At 36.1% G+C, this 25448-nt stretch overlaps 1 protein-coding gene and 1 long non-coding RNA gene across 5 annotated transcripts in view; one reads left to right on the top strand and one right to left on the bottom strand.

Moving 5' to 3' along the window:
- ZNF385B (zinc finger protein 385B) overlaps positions 1–25448 on the top strand; it is a 329371-nt gene that overhangs the window by 104437 nt on the left and 199486 nt on the right. The window contains exon 1 of one of the 4 annotated variants that reach the window (XM_043577198.1): positions 16435–16704. The exons of the other annotated variants lie outside the window; for them this stretch is intronic. Coding sequence (XP_043433133.1) covers positions 16695–16704 — 10 coding nt within the window. The 5' untranslated portion in view covers positions 16435–16694. Of the gene's footprint in view, positions 1–16434; positions 16705–25448 lie in introns of those variants that run through there. 4 annotated transcript variants of the gene reach the window in all.
- Positions 23376–25394, bottom strand: LOC122481521. Its single transcript, XR_006296879.1, has 2 exons — positions 25340–25394; positions 23376–23558 (listed from the first exon to the last, which is right to left on the bottom strand). It is a non-coding gene; the product is annotated as an uncharacterized LOC122481521 (long non-coding RNA).

Raw genomic sequence — 25448 nt, 5'->3', positions numbered from 1 at the left:
TATATGAGGAGGCAACAATAATTTTTGTAGGCTCTGTTCCTGGCAGTAGCAAAACAAATACAGAAGAAGGAGAAAAATCTGTGTTTGCTACAGAAACAGTATGCTAAACAAGTAGCAAAAAATATTTGGATCAAATATTTAAAAGCAAAACAAAGGAGAAAATGTTTTCTCACCCATTCAGTTTGAGGAGGATCAATGACTAATTAAATGAAGAATAAAGGAGAAAGCCTTCAGGAACTTTAGGAACAAAATTTATTGGGGAAAAAATAGCCAGAAAGCACTTATAGAGGAGAATATCAGAGCTCTGGTAAGCCAGAAGACTGCTACTTGTTTTAATTTCTCTGAGTGCCTGTTTTCCAACACCTTCGATAGAGAACAGGAAAGAGATGAAGGAAGCAGGTAGTATGAGCATCACCAAAAACTATTTGAAAGTTGAAAGTTGGAAAAGATTAATACAGTAACCATTTAGTAACCATCCTATAATTTTATATTTATAAGGTTGTAAAAATTAACTTATTAAATGCCACTGTGTCATTAAATATTAATGATATAGTATAATAACCAGTGACCAAAATTGACTTATGGGTAGAGTGGTCCTTCAGAGAAGTAAGAGGAATTGCGTACCATCATGTGTGACTGACTTTTGCTCAAACGAGGTATGGGTGCAAGAAAAGCCATTTCTCTTGGCCAGGATTCATATGGTTGCAAGTAAGACTCAGTATAACTTAAGAAAGAGGAAATTTGTTATGAGGATTCAACAGTGAATCTCAGGAAATCCAAAGCCAATAATCGAAGTTGGCCGGGGCTTGTGGAAATAGATGTCAGTGACCTGGAAAGCCACCGGGAACTGTTTTTGTTTTTTTTTTTTTTTTTTCTCTCAGAAGCGATCTCTACCTCTCACAGTCTCTTGCCTTCTCAGCACTTTATGATGTGTTCTTTCTAGTGACTTGTCCCTCTTCCCCATAAAGTATGGCTTGAACATGAGACCCTGTGAACCTGATCAGAATTTCACAGTCTCTAGTGTTTATGTTCCCAGTTTCTCATCTTCCCTATCCCTAAAGGATTAATTGGCATGTTGTTTTGAACCAGGCCACTAGTCACATCTCTGATGATTAGCTGCCCTTAAATCAGTTATCTACACTTGGTCCTGGTCCCATCTGCTGTGGCTGGAATGAGATAGAGTCATACGGTACAGAGAGGGGTCACATTAGGCAAAAGAGGCTGGGGGCTGGCAAGCCCTGGAAACATACTGCGTATTCTGCCTTAATTACAAAATCCAGTTGCCTAAGGCTAAAAGTTGTAGTACATGTGCAGCACATTATTACTAAAGAATATTAGTGAATGTTAAAACCACACGTTAGAATTCTTCCTGATTTACTGCTGCAGTTGTAGACTGTTACAACATCACTTGATATTATATAGATCCTTCTCTAAATCATTCACTCAAATCATAATATGATGACTGCTGGATGTTAGTAGAGATACCTAAGATTAAATTGGGAAAGAAATAGCAAATCATTATCTCTGAATCTCAGACTTTTTCCCCCTTCTGTGGGGCATAGAGATAAAAAAAAAATGAGATCTTTCCAATTGTACTATGCCATTATATCCCAAATATGTTACACTGAGATAACAAAAACAATACAGATCTTACTCAAGTTTCTCATTCAAGTACATGTAACATATAGATCTGGGGATTTTCTCTTCAATATGGACAAATGTGATCATTTTCAAGGAAATCATTATAGATGAATCTAGGCAGAAAAACACAACAACAAAAAAACACAGGCATTTTTATCAGATTTGGAGTGTCCTTATAAGTTGTATAGTTTAGCTCTTTTGGTGAGAGGAGTATGTGAGCAAAGAGCCTTATGATAGGAAACATTAGTCTAATGTAAGTTCCATGAGAACAGGGATTCCAGTTGTTTCAGCACTCAGAACAGTGCCTGGCATAGAATGGGACTTAACAAAAATTTAGAGAGTGAATACTGTTCCTATGATATTTCCCTCCAACTGGATGACAATAAGCAAGATAATTTGTCCCTCTGGATCTCAGTTTATTTGTTAATAAAATGAGATAATTTGGGAGTCATTTTTAAGTATTCAGATTCAATAATTATATGACATGTATTCAAAGTTTAAAAACACTTATTTGTTGAGGCACCTGGGTGGTTCAGCCAGTTGAAACTGCAACTCTTGATTTTGGCTCAGGTCATGATCCCAGGGTTGTGGGATCTGCCACTGAGCATGGAGCCTACTTAAGATTCCCCCTTATCCTCTCACCCCTGCTTTCAACTCTCTCTCAAAAACAAAACTAAACAAAACCCCACAATATACCTATTAGTTAAATGTTTTCTTAAAACTGCATTTTAAACAAGTAAACTCATTTCCTGAGACAAAGACAATATCTTTTATCTTTCTTTTCCTTTCTAATATGATTTAGAGTTTACATATGTGAGTTATTTCAGAAAAGTATATTACTGATAAAAATATTTTTATAGTTAATTTAACCATACAGTTCAGATGCAGGGAAATTGTACCCATATGCTTCTAAAAACTATATTTCAGGGGCGCCTGGGTGGCGCAGTCGGTTAAGCGTCCGACTTCAGCCAGGTCACGATCTCGTGGTCCGTGAGTTCGAGCCCCGCGTCAGGCTCTGGGCTGATGGCTCAGAGCCTGGAGCCTGTTTCCGATTCTGTGTCTCCCTCTCTCTCTGCCCCTCCCCCATTCATGCTCTGTCTCTCTCTGTCTCAAAAATAAATAAACGTTAAAAAAAAAATAAAAAAATAAAAAAACTGTATTTCAACAGTTTTGACTCTAGTGAATTTACCTTTTATATTTTTATTTTAAATGAGTTTTTAATGATTTTCAGTGTTGTTTTTAATGCCCACTGTGTGTAACAAGCTCTTGAATGAAAATGAAGCCTGTTGGTGATTTTTTGAATGGTTCTTTTTTTTTCTTTTTTTTTCTTTTTAAGATTTTTATGCCAATGGAGAGCAAATCTTAAAATCCCTTTGGATTTCATCTCCCAGAGTTAGATACACCTAAACATTTTTGTTTGCAGAATATCATTGCACTTCAAAATTGTCTAACTTGTCCTGAGTTTTATAGTCTCGTCCATCTCCTTCCAAATATATGCCATAGGCAAACTAGATACAGCACATTTCTCCCAGCTGGCAATCACTCTCATGACATAAACAGTTGCAGAGCATTGTGCTGCCCTAAGCAAACTCTGCCTCAGAAGACAAACTGGATTTCCATTAAAATAAGCAAAGTAGAGTGGGTGTCATTTAGGTAGGTAGAGATTTTTTTTTTTTAATGAATAGAACAAAAATGATAACATTTCCAATTTAACCCTATTGAAAATCTTGACACATCTGAACATCTATCTTAAGAAAACCTCTGTGGCATTATTGGAACATCTGCTCTCCAGTGTAGGAGGGAACCAGGTGCTCTCTCTGGTGGCATCATTGATGACATAACAATTCTTTTGATGTGTCCAGTTGTGCAGGGATCTGATGTGTCTGAACCATGTTAGTTATATGTCATGATGTTGTAACAGAAATATTCTGATGACATGGGAATAGTTTTATCTGGGCCATGTTATAACACGTTTCTGGGAGCCATATCTATCCAGGCTACAAGCTGTTTCCTTTATGTAAGTTAAATACTTGGGTAAAAATGACAGTGCTACAATAATGGTTAAAAGGATTTAATGCCTTGAAGGAAATCATGCAGATAAGCCTATCTGTGGGCTAGATTCCTGCCCTCCCCTTCCTGCCAGTTCTCCAGGCTCATCTATGTGGACGCAGATACTACAGGTGAAGAGATTGACTCACTGAGGAATTGTGGGAATTGATGGCTGAAGTTCCATATAAATAGTGTATTACCATTTTCCTCATTCTCTTTTACCTTGTTTATTTCACACCACTTCCTCTACATTTGCCCTGTGACAGGGATCAATGAGAGAGCCTCCTGCGTGTGTTTAGTCTGCATGCTTGCCCAGGTCTGTAACCTTACAGGTTGCATCAGAGGATCATTAGGGCCCAAAGGAAACTGGAGAATTTAGCTTGTTCTCAAAATATACCTACTATAAGATTTTTAAGTGAGATTACCTAAATTAGCTAGTTCTGCCTCCAGATTTTTATAAATTACATGAATTTTCTTTTAAAGAGCCAAATCTCTCCCACTGCAGTTTTTAAGATGGATTCTCTTTTCGGTTTAGTACCAAAAATAATGTAACAATACAGAAAAAAGAATAAACTAAAATTTTCTATAAACCTGCAGTGCTAACATATTTTGGAGGATTTTTTTTCTAAACATGTTTCTGTAGATGTGTACATATACAAATATTCATATAGATATAGAAATGCTTTTCTTACATATATGAGCTTTATTGTATAACCAGCTCTATATAGTTCTCCCCAGTTGTTAGTGAACATTTTCCTATGTCACTAACTATATTTTATAATATTGACATACCCATTCCTCTGCTATTGAGCATTTAGGATGTTTCTATATGTTTGCATTTAAACATAATGAGCATCTTCACTAATACAATTTTAATTCTTATTATCTCTCTTTTCTGGGTGCATTCTGGATTCTTAAACTCAGAATTCATATAATTCGTTAAATGTTTACTTTATTCAAATAAGTGGCAGCCTAGTTAAGAATAATGATCTCCCATCTACAGAGAGCTGTGTACATGTAGATAATTTGAAAAGCTGATTAGGCTACAATTTTTTCCTCAGCATAATCTCACCAGAAATAATAGTAATTAATGCCTTCAGGTGGTCTTAAGTAAAAACTCAGCACTAGGTATTAAAAATGAATGTTGCTAAAAATTTGTACATATATTTTAGACACTATGAGAACTCTTGAATTAATACATAAGATGTGTTGGAACCTCATATTTAGCATGATAGGAAAATAATAGTATAATTCAAAGCAAAATGATTCCTCACAGACATTTTCATTTTCCCCTAAAGGAAAAAAAAAATAAAAAACTAAAAGTTTCCTCTGAAGAAAAAAAAACAAAAAAAAACAAGGATAAACAAAAGGGCCATTTGTTTTTTTTTTTTAAATACGTGTGATTTATATTTTCAATTTCCCTTAAAATATGAAATATTTTGCGTTCTCTGGAAATCATTAGGAAAAAACTTGAATTCAACCTGCTGTCTCAATTCACTGGTTTCTCTAAGGAGGGAGATTGAAAGGAGAACTGGATTGGAAGATTTGCGACCTTGGGCAGTACAGTAACTTTTATGAGAATTTAATGTAAATTACCTAAAAGAGTGCCTGACATATAACCTGCTTTCAATAAATGCTAGCTCCTTTTGCTCATGGTTGGGTTTTTTGTTTGTTTGTTTTGTTTTTTGCTCCTATTTTTAAATGATAATGCAGATTATTTCGAGAGAAAGATTTTTTTAAATAATTTCTTTCCTTGAATGAAAGTGATCAACTAAAACTATGCTGGTAGGTGAATTATTGCCATTTTGCTATAAAGTTATAAACATATAGACAATTTGAGAGACAATAATATATCAAACAGAAATAAAAATTTAAAACCCCAAAGTTAAGCAATTCTCATGTCCCCAGGCGTGCCCTATTTCTTTATGTAGAGTTAATTAGTCAAAAATAATTAAAGCAATAACTTAAATTTGTATAACAATCCATGGTTTCAAATACTGTCATATTTAGTTGGTTTGATCCTCACACAGGCAACCTCACAGAAGTTCATGGAAGGTGAGTGATTGGCCCAAGACCAAACTAAATTAATACTAAAGACAAAAATAGATACATTATTTCTGCTGTCAGTTCTATTAACCATTAAGTAAGGAGAGAAAAGGAAAATCAACTAAAATGATAGATTATCTGTAAGCTAATGGAAGGAAAAAGTTAGCAAAACTGTGTTCTTAAATGGTTTTTAGTGTTAAAAAACAAAAATTGAAAATAAATGAGCCATGTGTGTATCTTAGAAACTAGAAAAAGTGTATCAAAATTAATCAAAGGAAGTTAGGAAGTAGACATTAATAAATATAAAAGCAAGTAGGGGAAAAATCAACAGCTAGTGTTTTTGAGGGGGAAATCTACTAGAAAAGACAGATGCATGACCAACCTGATTAAGGAAAAATTAACAGAAATGCAAATATAAAAATCTGAGTTTAACTAACTTTCCCAAAATAGCTGCTCCTACTGCTTTTCAGACTTCTTAGAAGAACAGAGAATGGTGATCCACTCTCCAATCTTTTTATAAAGTTAGCATGTACTTAATAATATCACACACCTGGTAAAGACACTGTATTCTTTTGCCAAGGCTGTTGTAACACAAACTGAGGTACTTTGAGAAACCTCACAATACTGAGGTATTGTCTCACAGTTTTGGAAGTTAGAATTCTGAATTCGAGGTGTTGGCAGGTGGGTTCCTTCTGAGGGCTGTGAGGGAAGGATCTGTTCCTGGCCTGTCTTTGGTGTGTAGATGTCTGTCTTCTCCCTGTGTCCCTCCACATCATTTCTCTGTATCTATCTGTATCCAGATTTCTCATTCTTATAAAGACACCAGTCAGTCATATGGGATTAGGGTCCATTCTGATGACCTCATTGTAACTCGTTTACCTCTGTAAAGACCCTACCTCCAAATGAGGTCATATTCTGAAATACTGGGGATTCATATCCTCAACATAAGAAGTTGTGGGGGGACATAATTAAAACCACCACAGATGTTCTTTGTCTTTGATTAGTTTGTCATTTGCTTTCATGAGGTTTTCTTAATAAAACTTTGAAGGAGGCCATACCCTTTTATGAAAGTTTTTAAACAAATTACATAACTTTAGAGCTGAAATGGACTGTAGACATATACTGTAACAATACCTTTATTATATTACAGAGTTAACAGGCTCAGCAATATTAGGTGACTTTCCAGTCAGTTACATCTTGGCTTTCTGGTATTACCTCTTGCAAATTCTTTATACCACTAGAGGGCTACATGGAGACTCCAGTCAGTACTGGCCCAGTGTTGGAGTCTGACTTGGGGATGTGGTGCTCCTCTATGTACTTGTTCTTCCTAGTATCGTGCCTTCCTATCAAGCACTACTTGCTTTAGGCTTGGTCAGATGAGCATCTGCCATTGCCTCTGGCTTTTTCTCCTCTGCCTTTACCCAGGTCCATTGGAATATTTATGCAGTTTGGTGTTTGGGTTTGTAAAACTACCCATGGAGAGTTTTGTTCTTACATAGTTTTAATCACCTACGCAATGCCGAAGGTTTATTGTAATTGATTTGGAATCAGAGACTTTTTTTTCAGAAATATATTATTACCACTCACATTTAGGAGTCCTCCAGTGGTGCCATTTTTATTAAATTGCTGTGTACTTGAAGGTGAGATGGTTAGTCATCCGCCAACTAAAAATATTGATACAATAGATCTCTGGTAGTCCCAGATACCTACATTTTTAGCAGAGAATCCTGGTGATTTTTTTTAGGTAATTTTCACACCACACTTTGAACAATAAAAGAAAAAACCTGCTCGAAATCAACACATTGGTCATTCATTTTTAAATAGCTACTACTAGGAATGATTGTTTTATTTTCCAATAATAACATTTTAACAAATCTAAGGATTTTTTTATGTAAGTCACATCATTACTTTATGTATCACTAAGAAAGAAAAAAGTATCAATAAACTATAACACAGAGCCTTAAAGAGAGCTGCTCTGGACTTGTGAATTATTCACACCAGCAACTTGTCACTTTGAAATTTCTGTTCAGAGGCATCTGGCAATTTCTTTTACCTTCAGTTGCATTACTAAGCCTGTGATAAGCAAAACTTTTACACGTACCACAACTTCTTCCCCTTGAGGTTACCTTTCTTACATCCTCTAATGCAGTAGAATGATACTTTCCAAGAAAGTCTGAAATTGCTATCATTCCTCCAATAATAAACATCTGCTTCACTAATAACAAATACAAATGTCACACCTGTTTATATGCCATTTTGTATGCAATCACTTGTATGTTTAAAGACAAATAAAACTGTGGCTCTCAAAGTGTAGGTTTAAAAAATAATTTTTAAATGATAGTTAAATTCAACACATGATAGCACTGAAAAATTCTATCGCTCAACTGAAGAGACCTTATTAACAGCTCTGAACAAGCCATGCACACTCTGAATTGACCATTACAGTTATAGGTGCTGCCTTGTGTATATTTATCATAAGATGTGATTAATTAGAGACACATCCTGACTCAGAGCTGTGAAAATGTGGTAGGCTGTGGGGGAGATCTCAGAATCCATGTAATATGGTAACACAACAATTTACAGTGGGAACTATCCTCATGTTAGATGCTAGGGTAACATAATGAGCTAGAGCGGGGATTCTCCAAGTGTAGTCCTGGGACTAGCAGCATCAGCATCACCTGGGAATTTGTTGTAATTTCTCAGGTTCCACCCTAGAGATACTGAATCAGAAACTCTGGGAATTGGGCTCAGGCGTCTGTTCTAACAAGCCCTCCAGGGAACATGCTCAAGTGTGAGAACCACTAGGTTAGAATAAATGGGAAGTCAAAGGCAGTCAGGAAGGTCTTCTTCCACATTTATAAAGAAATATTTATTAATATAAACACACACACACAGACACACACACACAGACACACAGACACACACACACACACACACACACACACACCTACCTCTTATTGAAAGTTAGTTTACCCAATGTAAGAATTTATATGTGCAATCCTTTAGATGACTACATTCAAATTTGGTATACATTTGGTATACCAAAGGCCTACATTTTAAAATGGCCAATAAAAGGGGAAAAAAGGAAAAAAACAATCATTGGTATGTTTTATTAATTATTATCCTTATCCATCTCTCTCCCTTTGTTCTCTTTGCTCCAAACTCTCCTGTCTTCATGGTCCTTCCCCACTTTCCCTGTATCACCTAGATTCAGAAAAATCTGAAATACCAGTATAGTTCAAAATTTTCTTTTTTACACTATTCTCAGTGTTCTCTCTTCCTCTCCTTTTCCTGTTTGTATCTTTTTACATTAAAAATAATAGTAGCTAGGGCTATAGAAGTTGAATCCCCAAATTAAGGAATAGGGAAATATTGAAACATGAACAAAAACCCATAAAATTTCACTGTCCAAGTATTTAGATTTGAGGAAGGTATAGTTTAATTGCTGTTGTCTGTCATTACAATGTGTAAATGAAATATGTATTATAGGAACACATGGCTAGAATATGTAACACTGGGATGTGTCATTTAATTTTCTATTCTATTTTTATTTATTTTTTAATGTCAGGAATAGAATTTAGTGATTCATCACTTACATATAACACCCAGTGCTCATCCGAACAAGTGTCCTGCTTAATGCCCCTCACCTCTTTAGCCCTTCCCCACACCCAACACCCAGCCAGCAACCCTCAGTTTGTTTTCTGTATTTAAGGGTATCTTATGGTTTGTCTCCCTCTCTGTTTTTATATTATGTTTGCTCTTCTTCCCTTATGTTCATCTGTTTTGTATCTTAAATTCCATATATGAGTGAAATCATATGATATTTGTTTTTCTCTGACTTATTTCACAAAGAATAATACACTCTAGTTCCATCCACATTATTGCAAATGGCAAGATTTCATTCTTTTTAGCTGCCCAGTAATATTCCATTGTAGATATAGATATAGACATAGATATAGATATAGATATAGATATATAGATATAGATATAGATACCATATCTTCTTTATCCATTCATCAGTCAATGGACATTTGGGCTCTTTCCATAGTTTTGCTATTGTTGACAGTGCTGCTATAAACATTGGGGTGCATGTGCCCGTTCAAATCAGCACTCCTGTATCATTTGGATAAATACCTAGTAGTGCAATTGTTGGGTCATAGGGTAGTTCTATTTGTAATTTTTTGAAGAACCTCCATACTGTTCCAGAGTGGCTACACAAATTTGCATTCCCACCAACAGTGCAAAAGTGTTCCTCTTTCTCCACATCTTCACCAGCATCTATTGTAGCCTGAGTTGTTAATTGTATCCATTCTGACAGTTGTGAGGTTTTATCTCATTGTGGTTTTGATTTGTGTTTCCTTGATGATGAGTGATGTTGAGCATCTTTTCATGTGTCTATTAGCCATCTGATATCTTCTTTGGAAAAGTGTCTATTCATGTCCTTTGTCCATTTTTTCACTGGATTATTTGTTTTTTGGATATTGAGTTTGGTAAGTTTCTTTATAGATTTTAGATACTAACCCTTTATCTGATATGTTATTTGCAAATACCCATCCCATTCCACCAGTTGCCTTTTAGTTTTGCTGATTGTTTCCTTCACTGTGCAGAAACATTTTATCTTGATGAGGTCCTAGTAGTTCATGTTTGCTTTTGTTTCCCTTGCCTCTGGAGACATGTCAAGTGAGAAGCTGCTGCAGCCAAGATCAAAGAGGTTGTTGCCTGTTTTCTCCTCTAGGATTTTGATGACTTCCTATCTTGCATTTAGTCTTTCATCCATTTTGATTTGTGTGTGTGTGTGTGTGTGTGTGTGTGTGTGTGTGTGTAGTATAAGAAAGTCGTCCGGGTTTATTTTTCTGCATGTCACTGTACAGTTTTCTGAACACCATTTGCTGAAGAGACTCTTTTCCAATGGATATTCATTCCTGCTTTGTCAAAGATTAGTTGGCCATACATTTATGGGTCTATTTCTGGGTTCTCTATTCTGTTCCACTGACCTATGTGTTTGTTTTATGCCAGTACCATACTGTATTGATGATTACAGCTTTGTAATACAGCTTGAAGTCTGGAATTGTTTTGCCTCAAGCTTTGGCTTCCTTTTTCAGGATTGCCTTGGCTATTCGGGGTCCTTTCTAGTTCCATATATATTACAGGACAGTTTGTTCTAGCTCTGTGAAGAATGTAGGTGTTATTTTGATAGGGATTGCATTGAATATGTAGATTGCTTTGAGTAGTATCAACATTTTAACAATATGGTTTCTTTCAATCCATGAGCATGGAATGTTTTTCCATTTGTGTGTGTGTGTGTGTGTGTGTGTGTCTTCTTCAATTTCTTTCATAAGGTTTCTATAGTTTTCAGTGTATAGACTTTCCACCTCTTTGGTTAGGTTTATTCCCAGGTATTTTATGGTTTTTGGTGCAGTTGTAAATGGGATTGACTCCTTGATTTCTCTTTATGCTGCTTCATTATTGGTGTATAGAAAAGCAACCGATTTTTGTACATTGATTTATGTCCTGTGACTTTACTGAATTCATGGATTGGTTCTAGCAATTTTTTAGTAGGGTATTTTAGGTTTTCCACATAGAGTATCATGTTGTCTACAATGAGTGAAAGTTTGACTTCATCCTTGCCAATTTGGTGCCTTTTCTTTTTTTGCATTGCCTGATTGGTGAGGCTAGGACTTCCAACACTATGTTGAATAACAGTGGTGAGAGTGGACATCCTTGTCTTGTTCCTAACCTTAGGAGGAAAGCTCTCAATTTTTCCTCATTGAGGATGATACTTAGTGGTGGGTCTTTCATATATGGCCTTTCTGATTTTGAGGTATTTTCTTACTTTCCTACTTTCTTGAGGATTTTTATCAAGAAATGATGCTGTATTTTGTCAAATGCTTTTTCTGCATCTATTGAGAGTATCATGTGGTTCTTATCCTTTCTTTTTTCAATGTGATGTCTCACATTGATTTGTGGATACTGAACCAGCCCTGCATCCCAGGAATAAATCCCACTTGATTGTGGTGAATAATTCTTTTGATGCATTGTTGGATCCAGTTTGCTAGTATCTTGTTGAGAATTTTTGCATCCATGTTCATTAGGGAAATCGGTCTGTAGTTTTCCTTTTTAGTGGGGTCCTTGTTTAGTTTTGGAATCAAGGTAATCCTGGCTGTGTAGAATGAGTTTGGAACTTTTCCTTCTATTTCTATTTTTTGGAACAGCTTCAAAATTTTTTAATGTTTTTATTTATTTTTGAGACAGGGAGAGACAGAGCATGATCAGGGGAGGGACAGATAGAGGGAGACACAGAATCTGAAGCAGGCTCCAGGCTCTGAGCTGTCAGCACAGAGCCTGACGCGGGGCTCGAACTCACAGACTGTGAGATCATGACCTGAGCTGAAGTCAGACGCTTAACCGACTAAGCCACCCAGGCACCCCAATTTTTTGGAACAGCTTCAAAAGAATAGGTATTAACTCTTCTTTAAATGTTTGGTTGAATATCCCTGGAAAACCATCCATCCCTGGGCTCTTGATTGTTGGGAGATTTTTGATTAGTGACTCAATTTCTTTACTGGTTATGGATCTGTTCAAATTTTCCCTTTTGCCCTGTTTCAGTTTTGGTAGTTCATATGTTTCTAGGAGTTTGTCCATTCCTTCTAGATTGCCCAATTTTTTGGCATATAATTGCTCATTTTATTCTTTTATTATTATTTGTATTCTTTTTTTAATTCTACTTTTTAATTTCCTCTTTAATTTCTTGGTTAACCCATTCATTCTTTAGTAGGATGTTCTTTAATATTCAAGCATTCATGGTCTTTCCAATTTTTTTTTCTTGTGGTTGATTTCAAGTTTCATAGTGTTGTGATCTGAAAATATACAAGGTATGATCTTGATCTTTTTGTACCTGTTGAGGGCTGATTTGTGACTTAGTATGTGATCTCTTCAGGAGACTGTTCCATGTGCACTCAAGAAGAATGTGTATTCTGCTGCTTTTGGATGAAATGTTCTGGACATATCTGTTAAGTCCATCTAGTCCAGTATGTCATTCAAAGCCATTGTTTCCTTGTTGATTTTCTGCTTAGATGATTTGTCCATTGCTGTAAATAGGGTGTTGAAGTCCCCTACTATAATGGTATTAATATCAATGAGTTTCTTTATGTTTGTGATTAATTGATTTATATATTTGGTGTTCCACCTTAGGGGCATAAATATTTATAATTATTAGGTCTTCTTGGTGGATAGACTACTTAAATATGATATAATGCCCTTCTTCATCTCTTGTTACACTTTATTTTGAAATCTCATTTGTCTGATATAAGTATGACTACTTCAGCTTTCTTCTGATGACCATTAGCATGAGAAATGGTTCTTCTTCCCCTTACTTTCAATCTACAAGTGTCTTTAAGTCTAAAATGAGTCTCTTGCAAGCAGCATATAGATGGGTCTTATTTTCTTATCCATTCTGATACCCTATGTCTTTTGATTGGAGCATTTAGTCTCTTGACATTTAAGTGAGTACTGAAAGATATTAACTTAATGCCATTGTATTGCCTGTTATATTGGTGTTTCTGGTGATATTCTCTGGTCCTTTCTAGTTTTTGTTGCTTTTCATCTTTTTTGTTTCATTTTGTCTTTTCTCCACTCAAATGATCCCCCTTAAAATTTCTTGCAGGGCAGGGCTGGTTTGTGGTCACAAACTCCTTTAGTTTTTGTTTGCCTGGGAAACTCTTTATCTCTATTTTGAATGACAGCCTTGCTGAATAAGGAATTCTTGGCTGCATATTTTTTTTTGATTTAGCATATTGAATATATCTTGCCACTCCTTTCTGGCCTGCTAAGTTTCTATGGATAGGTCTGCTGTGAACCTGATCTGTCTTCCCTTATATGTTAAGGACTTTTTCCCTTGCTGCTTTCATAATTCTTTCCCTGTCTGTGTATTTTGTGAATTTGACTATGATATGCCTTGGTGGTGGTTGGTTTTTGTTGAATCCAATGGGAGTTCTCTGTGCTTCTTCAATTTTGATGTCTGTGTCCTTGCCCAGATTAGGAAATTTTTCTGGTATAATTTGCTCACATAAACCTTCTGCCACTTTTTCTCTTTCTTCATCTTCTGGAACTCCTATGATTCGGATGTTATTCCTTTTTAATAAGTCACTGAGTTCTCTAAGTCTTGAATCATGATCTTTTGTCTTTGTTTCCCTCTTTTTCTTCATTACTCTCCATAATTTTATCTTCTCAGTCTTTGATTTGTTGCTCCTCATTGTCCATCCTTGCCATCGTGGTATTCATTTAAGATTTCATCTTGCTTATAGCATTTTTAATTTCATCCTGACTAGATTTTATTTCTTTTCTCTCTTCATTAAGGAATTCTATGCTGTTTTCAACCCCAGCTAGTATTCTTATTATTGTGGTTCTAAATTCTAGTTCAGACATTTTGCTTATGTCTGTATTGATTAAGTCCCTGGCTGTCATTTCTCTCTGTTCTTTCTTTTGGGATGAATTCCTTCATTTTGTCATTTTGGGGGAAGAAAAAAATAATAAAAATTAAAATTAAAAAAATAAAAACAAAACAAAATATCAAAAGAAGCTAGATCCTAGGTGTGTTTTTGTCTGCTTGTTGAAAGAAGCCTGATAGAAGAGAAAAAATGAGGGGGTGGGAGAAAAAATAATAATAAGATAAAATAAATAAAATTTTCTGTATCTCAGAATGAGGAAGGAAATAAAAGAAAAAAGGGAATAGGAAAAAAGGAAAAAATTAAACAAAAGCAGAAGCAAATAAAATGAACAAATAAATGAACTTGTAAACAGAATGAAACCCAAATGAAGTTATACGCAGTTTCCCCTAGAACTGAAACTGTGGAGCCCTCTAAAGTCCATACACTAAGCAGGTGGAGTAACTTGTGCTGGTCTTCTAGGGGATGCTAGGGGATATGCTTGGAGAGTGCAGTTGGGCGGGGCTTGGTGTAATGGCTGTGTTCTCCACTAGGTGGCGCTGCTTAGCTTACTAGGGTGGATCAGTATGGTGTGCATGTACTTGCACAGGACAGGTGCAAGTGGCTTCACTCAGTTCCCTAGTCTCTGGCACAGGAGTTTCATGCTCTGACAGACCTGCGGTCAAACACCCCTACTTTGTCTCAGGATTCCATCCACTCCTTGTCTCTACCCTGTCCATGTCCAAGCTGTCCACCTGCCAGGCAGCACCTCCCTCCAGAGTTTTACCTCGAGTGCGATTGTTTTTAAAGCCCCATGTGTCAGAGACCCCTGCAGCTTGGACCCACACCAACTCTCTGGGGGAGGGTCTCACTGAGCAATGGCCAGGTGCTGGCTTGCCCTAGAAAGCATTCATGTGATTGCACAGTGGCAGAGGTTCAGAGAATACGGTAAACCACAACAGACAGACAGCACCAGGGTTTGCTGCACGCTGGCATCTTTGTCCCAATACCAGCAAACATGGCTGCTCTTCAGGGGTCCTCTGGGACCTTTTGCACTCCAATAAGGGGAACCACCAGGGACCCCTCAAACCCTGCTGCCTCCTCCTGAGAATTTGCCCTACTTCCTCACCAGAGTACCACCAGGCACTGAGCTCCAAAACTTCACACTCTACGTTCCACTGTTTATAGAATCCTGGTGGATTGAAACCCTCCCCTTTCTCCCTGTCAATGATGTTGGGGAACAGATTTCTTGTTCAGTCTACCCTGAAACTGTTTTCACTCTTTCTGTCTCTTTCTCTCCCACTACATTCAGGGAGAGTGCTTCTCTTGCATGATCCCAAGGTGTCACGCTCCTCCCCTTTCCCTTTCTCTGTTCTCTTTCCACAAAAACAACTCCCTACCCTCTGCAGCTTTTCTCTCCTTGAGTTCACCTCTCTGCATTGCGTACCTGCTGTGTGGTTCAAGTTATGCAGATTGTTGTGTTAATCCTCAGCTCAATTTCCTAGGTGTTCAAAATGGCTTGATGCTGATCTAGCTGCATTTCAGGGACAAGACAAGCTCAGGGCTTCCATGTTCCTCCACCATCTTAACCACCTTTCACCAATACACACAGTTTTTATCTCATTTCTATTTTAGAAAACATAGTCTTAAAAATCACATTCAACTTATTGGCTTTAGTGTTATCTGACATGCTGTGTATTCTTCTGTTGGGCTCAGATATAGATTTTTCTCTTTAAATTGTTAATACACATCTAGTAGAAGAAGAAAAAGAAACAAGATATTCCTTTGTTAAATGTTCATTGCAATATTCTTATTGCTTTAAAACTGTAAGGTTTATTCTCTCAGGAGAAACTGATTTCAGAAATAATTATCTTTGTATTGGAATCAAACAAATAATCCATTGTGGAACTGAAATCACATTGGAGGCCCAAGCTCATAACACCAAGTAATAAGTATATTTGCATTCTATGATCCTTGATTAGTGATATAATTTTAATATTCAGTGCTTCTAAAAACATGCATATTATACAGAGGTTATTTTGTAACACAATTTCTTTTTAGTTTGTAGTGAAATGTATTTTAAATTCTTAGAGAAAAAAAAGAAGGGGAGAAAGAGGACAGTTACATTTTTTAAATATGATCTTATAAGCTTATTTGCATAAGTTTAAATTTTGTTTCTTTGTGAATTCAGTAGAAAATATTACTGGAATTTTAAAGAAACAGCATAATCAATTCAGAATTTACATCTCCAACCCCAGTGAAGTAACCTACTTTTCCATAATTTTTTTTGGCTCTGTATGCTGAGGAGGCAACATCTACTGACAGTGACTGTATTGTTTGTTAGTTTCCACCGAGGTGCACAGTGAGTGAGTGGAGTCTGTCCAGTACTCCAGCAGGCATAGGATACAAGGAAGAGTTTGTGAAGGCTCACACTATCTGTAACAAAACGTGTGGCAGGTTAACGTACTTCTCATCTCTTTATACCTTTGTTACACATAAATTACAGACAGACCGAATTGACTTCTGCTAAGAAACATGCTTCTCGGTAAGTAACATACCTTCCGAATGGTAGATTTGTTCTGAAGTGATAGAAAATATATATAGGGAGGTATACTTGGCTTTGGATGTAATTTTCCAGATTTGTACAGATTTCATATAGTGCTGGGCAATGCCATGATTGGTATTATTTGTCCTACTAGGATTTTAGTTGATGAGGTATGGCACCTTAGAATGATCTTGGACATGTATGTATAAATTAAAGAGGGAGCATGACTAGCATAACTATACTTTTTTCCCTTCCATTAAGATGAGCACAACATTTGGGGGTTTAATTAGTAGTTGTTACAGACAACAGAGTCCATGTGATCTAAGTGTTAACATGACTTCTGGTTTAAAAATATGTTGCACTTCCATATGTTGTTAAAATGCTCTGATATGTCCTCTAGAAAGAGCTGGTTCTACATGATCATTTTATTGATATTTAACATATATGGGAATGCCTAGATTGTCAGTTTTAACATTAGTTTCAAGTAGGAGAACATTGAAAAAGTGAAGTGTTAAGCATATTTTTAGTAGTATTCACAATTATATCTTAAGTGTTATAAAATATTTTTAAATACAGCATTTGCATGCATTAGTCTTAATAGAAATCTGGCAAAACCTTTAATAGAGAATCTGACATAGGGAATCTTTCTCACTTTATAGAATATAATTAAATTAGAATTTCGTTGGAAGCTACATAAACATTTTTAAAATGTTTCATACATTAAAAATGCTTCATTTATTGTCAAGTTAATATTGTGAAACACTGGTTGAATTTTATGCCATGGATTATTTATTTTAAAAACATTTTCTTACTAGAATGTGTCAGTAAGTGTACAATGCATTATGGAATTTTCCAGTTAATAAGGGCTAAACAAACATTTGAAATTTCTAGGAAATTAAGTGAAAACATCTTTTATTGCGATGGTTATACTTTGACCAGTTGTACACATTACTTCACATGTGAGAACAATTTTAGCCTTTACTGGAGTTATTCATTATGTCACTATTTAGGGATGTTTGATACCCATTTGGAACATAGTAAATATAACTAGGTTGGTAGTTTAAAAGATAAATTATATTTGTACTTCATTGTCAGGATGTTTGAATAATTTAAATATTAGTTAAGTCTCCACAGATTAAGCCTAAAATTGATGATGTATTTTAGACGTCAGTTTTTGCTATAATTTCAAGCCTATTTATTATTCTACTTAGTAACAGTATACTGTTATGAAGAAAATACTGGACTAGGAATGAGGTGACACATTTGGTTCCTGGCTCCTCAACACTGCTCCTAACCTCCTCTATAAATCTATAAAATTATTTCGTAGAGTTTTACTTTATTTTTGCTATTCCACTTCTGCCCTCTTAGTTTTTATTATCCTTTCATGTTGGTGGAACTGTATACATGTATAAAATGAATTGGATGTTTTAAAAAGAGCCTTAATTTAATTTAATTTAATTTTAATTCCAGTATAGTAACATACAGTGTTATATTAGTTTCATGTGTACAACATAGCTATTCAGCATTTCCATACATCACTCATCGCTCATCACAAGTACACTCCTTAATCTCCATCACCTATTTCACCCAACCCCCACCCACCTCCCCTCTGGTAACCATCAGTTTGTTTTCCATATTTAAGAATCTGTTTTTTGGTTTGTCGCTCTCTCTCTTTTTCCTTTGCTTATTTGTTTTGTTTCTTAAATTCCACAGATGAGTGAAATCATATGGTATTTGTCTTTCTCTGACTGACTTATTTTGCTTAGCATTATACTCTCTAGCTCCATCCATGTCACTGCACATGGCCAGATTTCATTCTTTTCTATGACTGAACAATATTCCATTGTAAATATATACCATACGTTCTTTATCCATTCGTCTATCGATGGGCACTTGGGCTGCTTCCATAATTTAGTTACTGTAAATAATGCGACATAAGGGTGCATGTATCCCTTTGAATTAGTGTTTTTGTATTTTTTGGATAAATACCCAGTCGTGCAATTACTAAATCATGGGGTAGTTCTATTTTTAACTTTTTGAGGAAACTTCACACTGTTTTCCACAGTGGCTGCACCAGTTTGCATTACCACCAACAGTACAAGAGAGTTCCTTTTTCTCTGCATTTCTCACCAACATGTGTTATTCTTGTATTTTTTATTTTAGAAGGGCCATTCTTTTATATGGGGGCTCCCTTCATATTATAAGGTTCAATGCTATTGATGGGGAATGAGTGATGGAAATAATTTACTATAGTTGACCTGGCTTCTGGAAAGTGCACCTAGGCTTGTGTGAGTAGCCACCATTTTATTTAACATTTACCAATGTTAAATTGGTAAATTTAACCAATGTTACCAATGTTAACATTTACCAATGCATATGTCCTGATACATATGCATATTTTTCATAAGCTTCAAAGTCAGAAAATCCTTACCAATACACATCTTGAAGGTATTTTTTTTAATCCTTCAATTTAAATTATCTAAACAGTAGCTTCTTATATGTAAAATCTCAAAAGATGTTACACACCGTATCCATTACTTCTCCATTTACCCAAGATTTCTCCATCTGACTGGAAAGTAAAAGTTTACAGACTTGAGCCTTTTCTGTCATTTCACTGAGATAATTTCACTATGGCTAAGGTTGCAAAGCATGAGCTTCAGATGACAGGAGTTTGAATTCCTCTACTCTGCCTCTACTTCTGAAAGGTTTCAGGAAAATTGCCCATCCTTTCTAAACTCATTTCCTCTATACAAGTGGATACAACTGTTCATCTCATAGGATTGCTATAAGGATTGAGTAGGTGATATTTATAAATGTAAACTGTGGTACTTGAGCCTTTAAATTGGTGACCAGTAAATGGTAGACAATTACTGTTGTTTTATGAAATTATCAACTCTTGATTTCTATTAGAATTTACCCTTCTCTCTAGGATTGCTGCAACTATATGGGTTTTATGAAGTTATTCACTCCAGTGTTCCAATAAGATGACTGAATTATTTTCCTGTGTGAATTTTGAGTCAACTAGAGCTAACTCTAAATTATAGTCATGAGCTATAATTACTTCAATGGTTAAGACCATTTTGGCCTCTGGGAGTGAAAAGTTGTATTTTATAGTGCATGTGAAAGAAGTATTTGTGAATTCAACTCTGTCTTCTATTCATACCTGGGTTAAAATGAGCCACGGTGTCGAGCTGTTTCTTTGGAACATTACATAAACTTACTTGTTCTTGGCCACATAGCAATTGGGAATATACAAACAGACCTGAAAGGAACCAAACAGCAAATCTTCACAGGCAGGAAACCCAGTATTTACACATTAATCAATAGGGTGATGGTCACTAAGGTGGCTTATGACTAAGATTTCTTGTTCATCATGAATGGGAGCTGGCATTTTCAAGTACTTACTTCATGTTAATGTGTTCAACGGGACTAGACTGAAGCACAATTGTGCCACAGGCATTCCGACCCAGAGCCTCTCTGTTCTCCTTCCTCTGCTCCAGTAGGGAGTGCTTTCACATTCTTCTCATTTTCCCCCATCAAACTGGTTTTTCCATCTTCTATTCACACTAAAATGTACATGGGTTTTGGTGCTTCACCAATATTTTCTATGTATTCATATTTTAACATACAGAAAAACTTTAAGCTAAAAGTCTAAGATCCTAACTCCGTGCAATTTGAAGTAATAGCCAGTGGGTTGGAAGGTTTTGGAGCAACAAAGAAAAACAGATACATCTTTCAGATTATACATCCTCATTACCCTCCAAGGGGCAAAAATGCATTCTAGGGGAAAAAAAATCTTAACTCTTCTTATGTATAAAGCACAGATCTACATATAGTCTGTATGCACAGATATACATATAGTATGTGGTATATCTGTGGTATTAAATTTTTGTGGGTAGGGTGATTAAGAAAAAGTGTCAAGAAGACCCCTTGGGGGTGGGGGAAGATGATGAAAAAAGTTGAGAAATGCTGCTGTAGATGAGAATTTTAAAGGACTCTTAAGCCTGTTGAGTAAGAATTCTACTGAATTTGTGCTAAATATTTTCAGTATGAAGTAACATACTTCCAACTTAATACTTACATTGAAAAACAGTATTTATGTTCTAATAAGTCAAATATGCTCACTTGTTGTACCTTTTACTCTTTAATTATAAGAGTAAATAAAGGAGAAAGACTTAAGAACGAGAGGTACTTAAATTTGAATTCCACCTCCTCTCTTATTTGTTTTGTGACCCTTGGCAGATCACTTACCCTCTTTAGGCATCATTCTTTTTGTCTTTAGTTTACCTGGGGATCATTGTGTCCACATTTCTATAACGTCAACATTGTGTATCATAAGTATTAATCAAAATAATGTACATAAAACCTTCTACACCTTGCCTAGTACATTATAAGTGGATGCCAATTACTAGCTATAATTCTTTGTGTTGTACCTTTCTGTCAGTTACTTTCTTAAAATTATCATAGAAAAAAAAGATTTAAATTTGGGAGATAAAAGTATTGTTACCCATAAAATACAGAAGTTTCTCTAGGAAATATGTTAATATTGTCCATAAAGAGAAAGATAAATTTCAGGTTTCCTTTAAGCCAGTAACCATACTTATTGACATAAATCAAAACCAGATGAAATCTACAGGGCATCTGGCTGGCTCAGTCAGAAGAGCATGCAACTTTTGATCTCTGGGTGAGCCCCACATTGGGTGTAGAGATTACCAAAAATGAATAAACTTAAGTTAAAAAGACAGATAAAATCTAAATTAAACTCTTTTTGGTCAGAGGCAGTCCTCTGCTAAATTAAACTTTTAACATATCTAGTTGCTAATGTAGCCTGTTAATGTAGAATGATTCATTTTTCTGGCAGTTTTGTTGAAATATGTTTTATTTAAATTCTATTCAGCTGTGAAGTCATTATTTTATTTCCCCTAGTACCATGAGAACTCAGTATCCTTTGGAATTGATGTCTGTTTATGACATCACTTTTGCCAGTAATGTCATCATTTCCTGTCTCTGTATAGATAATATTTGCTTTTAGGTATTCACCAACATGTATTGATTTGTAGGCTAGAAAAGTTAATTGAAAGGAAGTAGTGCGAATCAGCTGGTATTTCAAGTTTGAAAATTCAAGTGAAGTGGAGTGAAATTCGGTATTGATACAACTCTTGAGGATTCATGTGAAATTGGGTGAATTTTAGTACCGATACAACTTTGGGGAAGATTATATTTGTTGTTTTTTTTTTAAAGAAGTGCCCTTAATTCTGTCTCTCCCCACTCCTTCACAAGTGATTGCTCTGCTTTTGTGATAAATATTAAAACTCTAAACTACTGAATATTCCCTGGTTATTGATTTTTTTTAATTTTGTAAGATTAAATACTCTACAGATGAAAATCCAATGGAGAAGGAAGAGTGCTTTCATTGTAAGGATTGTGATGTGGCAAAACAGAATAAATGAGCAACTCTGAAATGCATGACATCCCTCCTTGCCTTTTCAGCTTATCTTCTTTTTAGGTACTTTATCTTATCAACATTGCTTCCCTTTTTCTGATAGAAGTCCTTTAATAACAAATAACCATGGAGTAGTGTTCTCCATCCCAGAGTTTGGCTTTGAGAGCAGAAAATAGGAGCTTGAGGAGCAGAATTAAGAGAATGCTATGGATAAACAACATGCTTATCCAGCAGAAATGGCCCACAAATAGTGGAATTCAGAAAGCAACAAGGATCCAATTATTTAATACTCTTCCAAGCTCTCCAGGGAGCTGAGAGAGCAGAATTTCACAAGGTAGACAGATGTCACATTTCAAAAGCATATTAGAAATCAAAGAACCTTATTTGAAATAAAATATATTGGCTCAGATTCTGTCTCTATATGCTTCAAAAATCATACTCCAAAAGGATTTGGGGGAGAATTTTTGACTTCATAAAGTCATTGGGCTGCAAAGTTGGATTAAGAATAAGAATACATATCTCTACTAAATGACACCCTGGAAGTTCTGGTGTATACTAGATATTCTCTCACCCATACAGAATCATCTCATGTCTACTTGCTGCCATTTCACTGGAAGAATCTGAAAGTTTTCAAGATATTAGGAGACAAATGTTTCAGCAGAAATGGTGAGATTTGTAAGATAGCCCCTTTCAGGACTAACCAGTGAAAGCTTTTCCCCAAATCTGGAAATCTAAAAGTGTCACCCCCTAGAGGTTAGAGTAACCTTCACAGACTTGGAACTACAGCATGATGAGAAATTAATATGGTACTTTTCATCATCCCTATTTCACTTAAGACGGACAAAGTGACCTAACCAAAACACATCATCTAGGAAAATTGGAATTAGAACCCAATTCACTACTTCTTTCTATTCATTCACTGTGCTTCTTTCTCTTTCAGGTAGGTAGACAAGAGACCTGGCCCAGGTGACAGGCCACTATATATGTGGCACACTTGTATATATGTGTGCTGGAAGGTCATGCAACGCCCCCTACTCCATCCCTTAATTCTGTATGCATCTCTCAGTCACCAAATACAAGGTCTTCCTCTGTAGTATACTTGAAAATTTGTGGAGCCAGACCAATGACTTTTTTCTGTTAAAATTGTTTTTGCCTCCTCTCACCCATGTGCATTTCTCTGTTTCTTTCTACAGAAATATTTCAAAATAATTCAGAGAAGCATCGCCAATTATTTTTCATCCCTTTAGAAAGATTAAAGTGTCCTTGACTGATGTGGGCCAGTCACTAGCCAGTCTGTACTTGCTCACCAGCCTGGGTATTACTGAAACAAGAGCATGTTGCCGCTGCTGGCCACATATTATCCTTGGCTTTTCCTTCTTTACCACTTTCTTGAGGCTTGTAGGTCACTTTCCTGTGGATGGAAGAAATAGAGATGGATTGGTTTGATAAATGACCTGTGCCTGATATATTGGTTTTAAGTCTCATACAAAGTGAGAAGGACCTGACTATTCTAGGTGGGTCAAACAGTTTGATTGAAAGCATAATCAGCTGGGTTTTTCAAAGAGAGTATAATGAGGGATGTTTGCGGTGGTATGGTAAGTTTGAAGGGAGTCACCGATAGATGTCATCGTTCCTACTGACCCACCACAAACTCTTTCATTCCTGAAGAAGAAAGGAGAGGGAGTTAATGGAGGTGTCTAAATTTGGTGAGAGCTGAAATTGGAGGCTGTAAAGGATAGTACTCAACAAAAGCTGTTTTCATAGGCAAGATGTCACTGCCAAATGCAGACAAGGAAGAAGACTGAAAGGAATATTCCAGCTTCTCCCTTCTTCCCATACAGAATGGGCAAAGAATCTGGGATGAGCAAGGATCTGGGAGCAAACAGAGAACAACCAGCACGCATGGTCTCCTGAACTTATTTCAAAACACCTTTCCCATCCAGGATTTAATTTGAACAATAACTAATGGAAGTGTTCCTTTAATGCATCATATTCCTCTGTGTTTTTTTTTAATGTTCTAGACATTTTAAAATTTTAACTCAGAATTCTTAATGCAAATGTTAATTGTTGAACTATGTAGTGGTAATCCACAGAGTCTAGTGAGGGGTTGGGATCTGTTTGCTTCTAAAAGAAATGGTTCCATCGCTTCTCGGCCTTTTGGCTAAGATCAAGTGTAAAAGAAATGGTTCCAACTTGGGGTGCCTGGGTGTCTCAGTCAGTTAAGTGTCTGCCTCTTGATTTCAGCTCAGGTTCATGACATGATCTCACTGTTCACGAGTTTGAGCCCTGTGTTGGGCTCTACATTGATAACACGGAGCCTGCTTGGGATTCTCTGCCTCTCTCTCTCTCTCTTTCTCTCAAAAATTAGTAAATAAAAATTTACTTAAAAAAAAAAGAATGGTTCCGACTTGCCATACTTCTTCATTTTTGACCATGCGTTTTTATGGTCTGCTGGTATTCTGTGACATTGACTGGCAGGTGTCGCAGCTGTACATGTCTATAGCAACTCTAGCACCGAGTTCTGAATTCAACTATTTTCATTTCTCTGTTCATTTAGAAAAGGCATAACCATCACTGTAGTCATTTGCCCAACACATTTTTATTGATCATCTATTCTGCGCAGTAAAGGCCCTGAGAAAATTGAGGTAAGCAAAGAGAAAATCCTCCTGCCCTTAAGGAGTTTATGTCTTAAGTTTTTTCTAAGCTAGACTTTGAGACCTCAAGGACTCTCTTAAGGATCTTTAATCTTCTGATGCTTTTCTGAGAGGTGGGAGTGGGGGTGGGCAGAGGCACATTTTCTGGACCTTAGCTGAATTCTGAACTGTCAAGATTACTAAATAAATATATGAGGTATTCATGTTACTCTATTTAGTATCATTGTTGTCAGTCACTCAAAAAATTGTTTCTGAGTATTTATTATATGCTTGTATGTGTAGCGATTGAGAAATTAATAAAATATGTTAGTGTTTGGGGTACTGTTCATCTAGTTGGGAAGCAGATATGCAAATTACAAAGGCTGAGTGTCAAGGTCTATGGGTCCAGCAAATGATTCCATTGTTAGGATGAGAGTGACTATGAGAGTTACAGTAATAACCATAGCGCCCAATTTCCTGGCTGCTCAGGCAAGCAGTTTAAAGCCTCGCTGTTAGTAATGTGTTGCTTTTATTTAATAGAAGTTCCATAAGTACTTACTTGTAAAAGTAGTGTTTCCCAGAATCCTACTGGCAGACTGTTCAACTCTCTGAAACACACATGAAACAGTTCCAAGCTCAATGTTAATACTAGGGATAAACCACATGAT

The sequence above is a fragment of the Prionailurus bengalensis genome, chromosome C1, assembly GCF_016509475.1.
Source record: "Prionailurus bengalensis isolate Pbe53 chromosome C1, Fcat_Pben_1.1_paternal_pri, whole genome shotgun sequence".
Classification (NCBI taxonomy): domain Eukaryota; kingdom Metazoa; phylum Chordata; class Mammalia; order Carnivora; family Felidae; genus Prionailurus; species Prionailurus bengalensis.
Note: the sequence above shows the minus strand (reverse complement) of the source record. Positions and strands in the feature narration are given on the sequence as shown.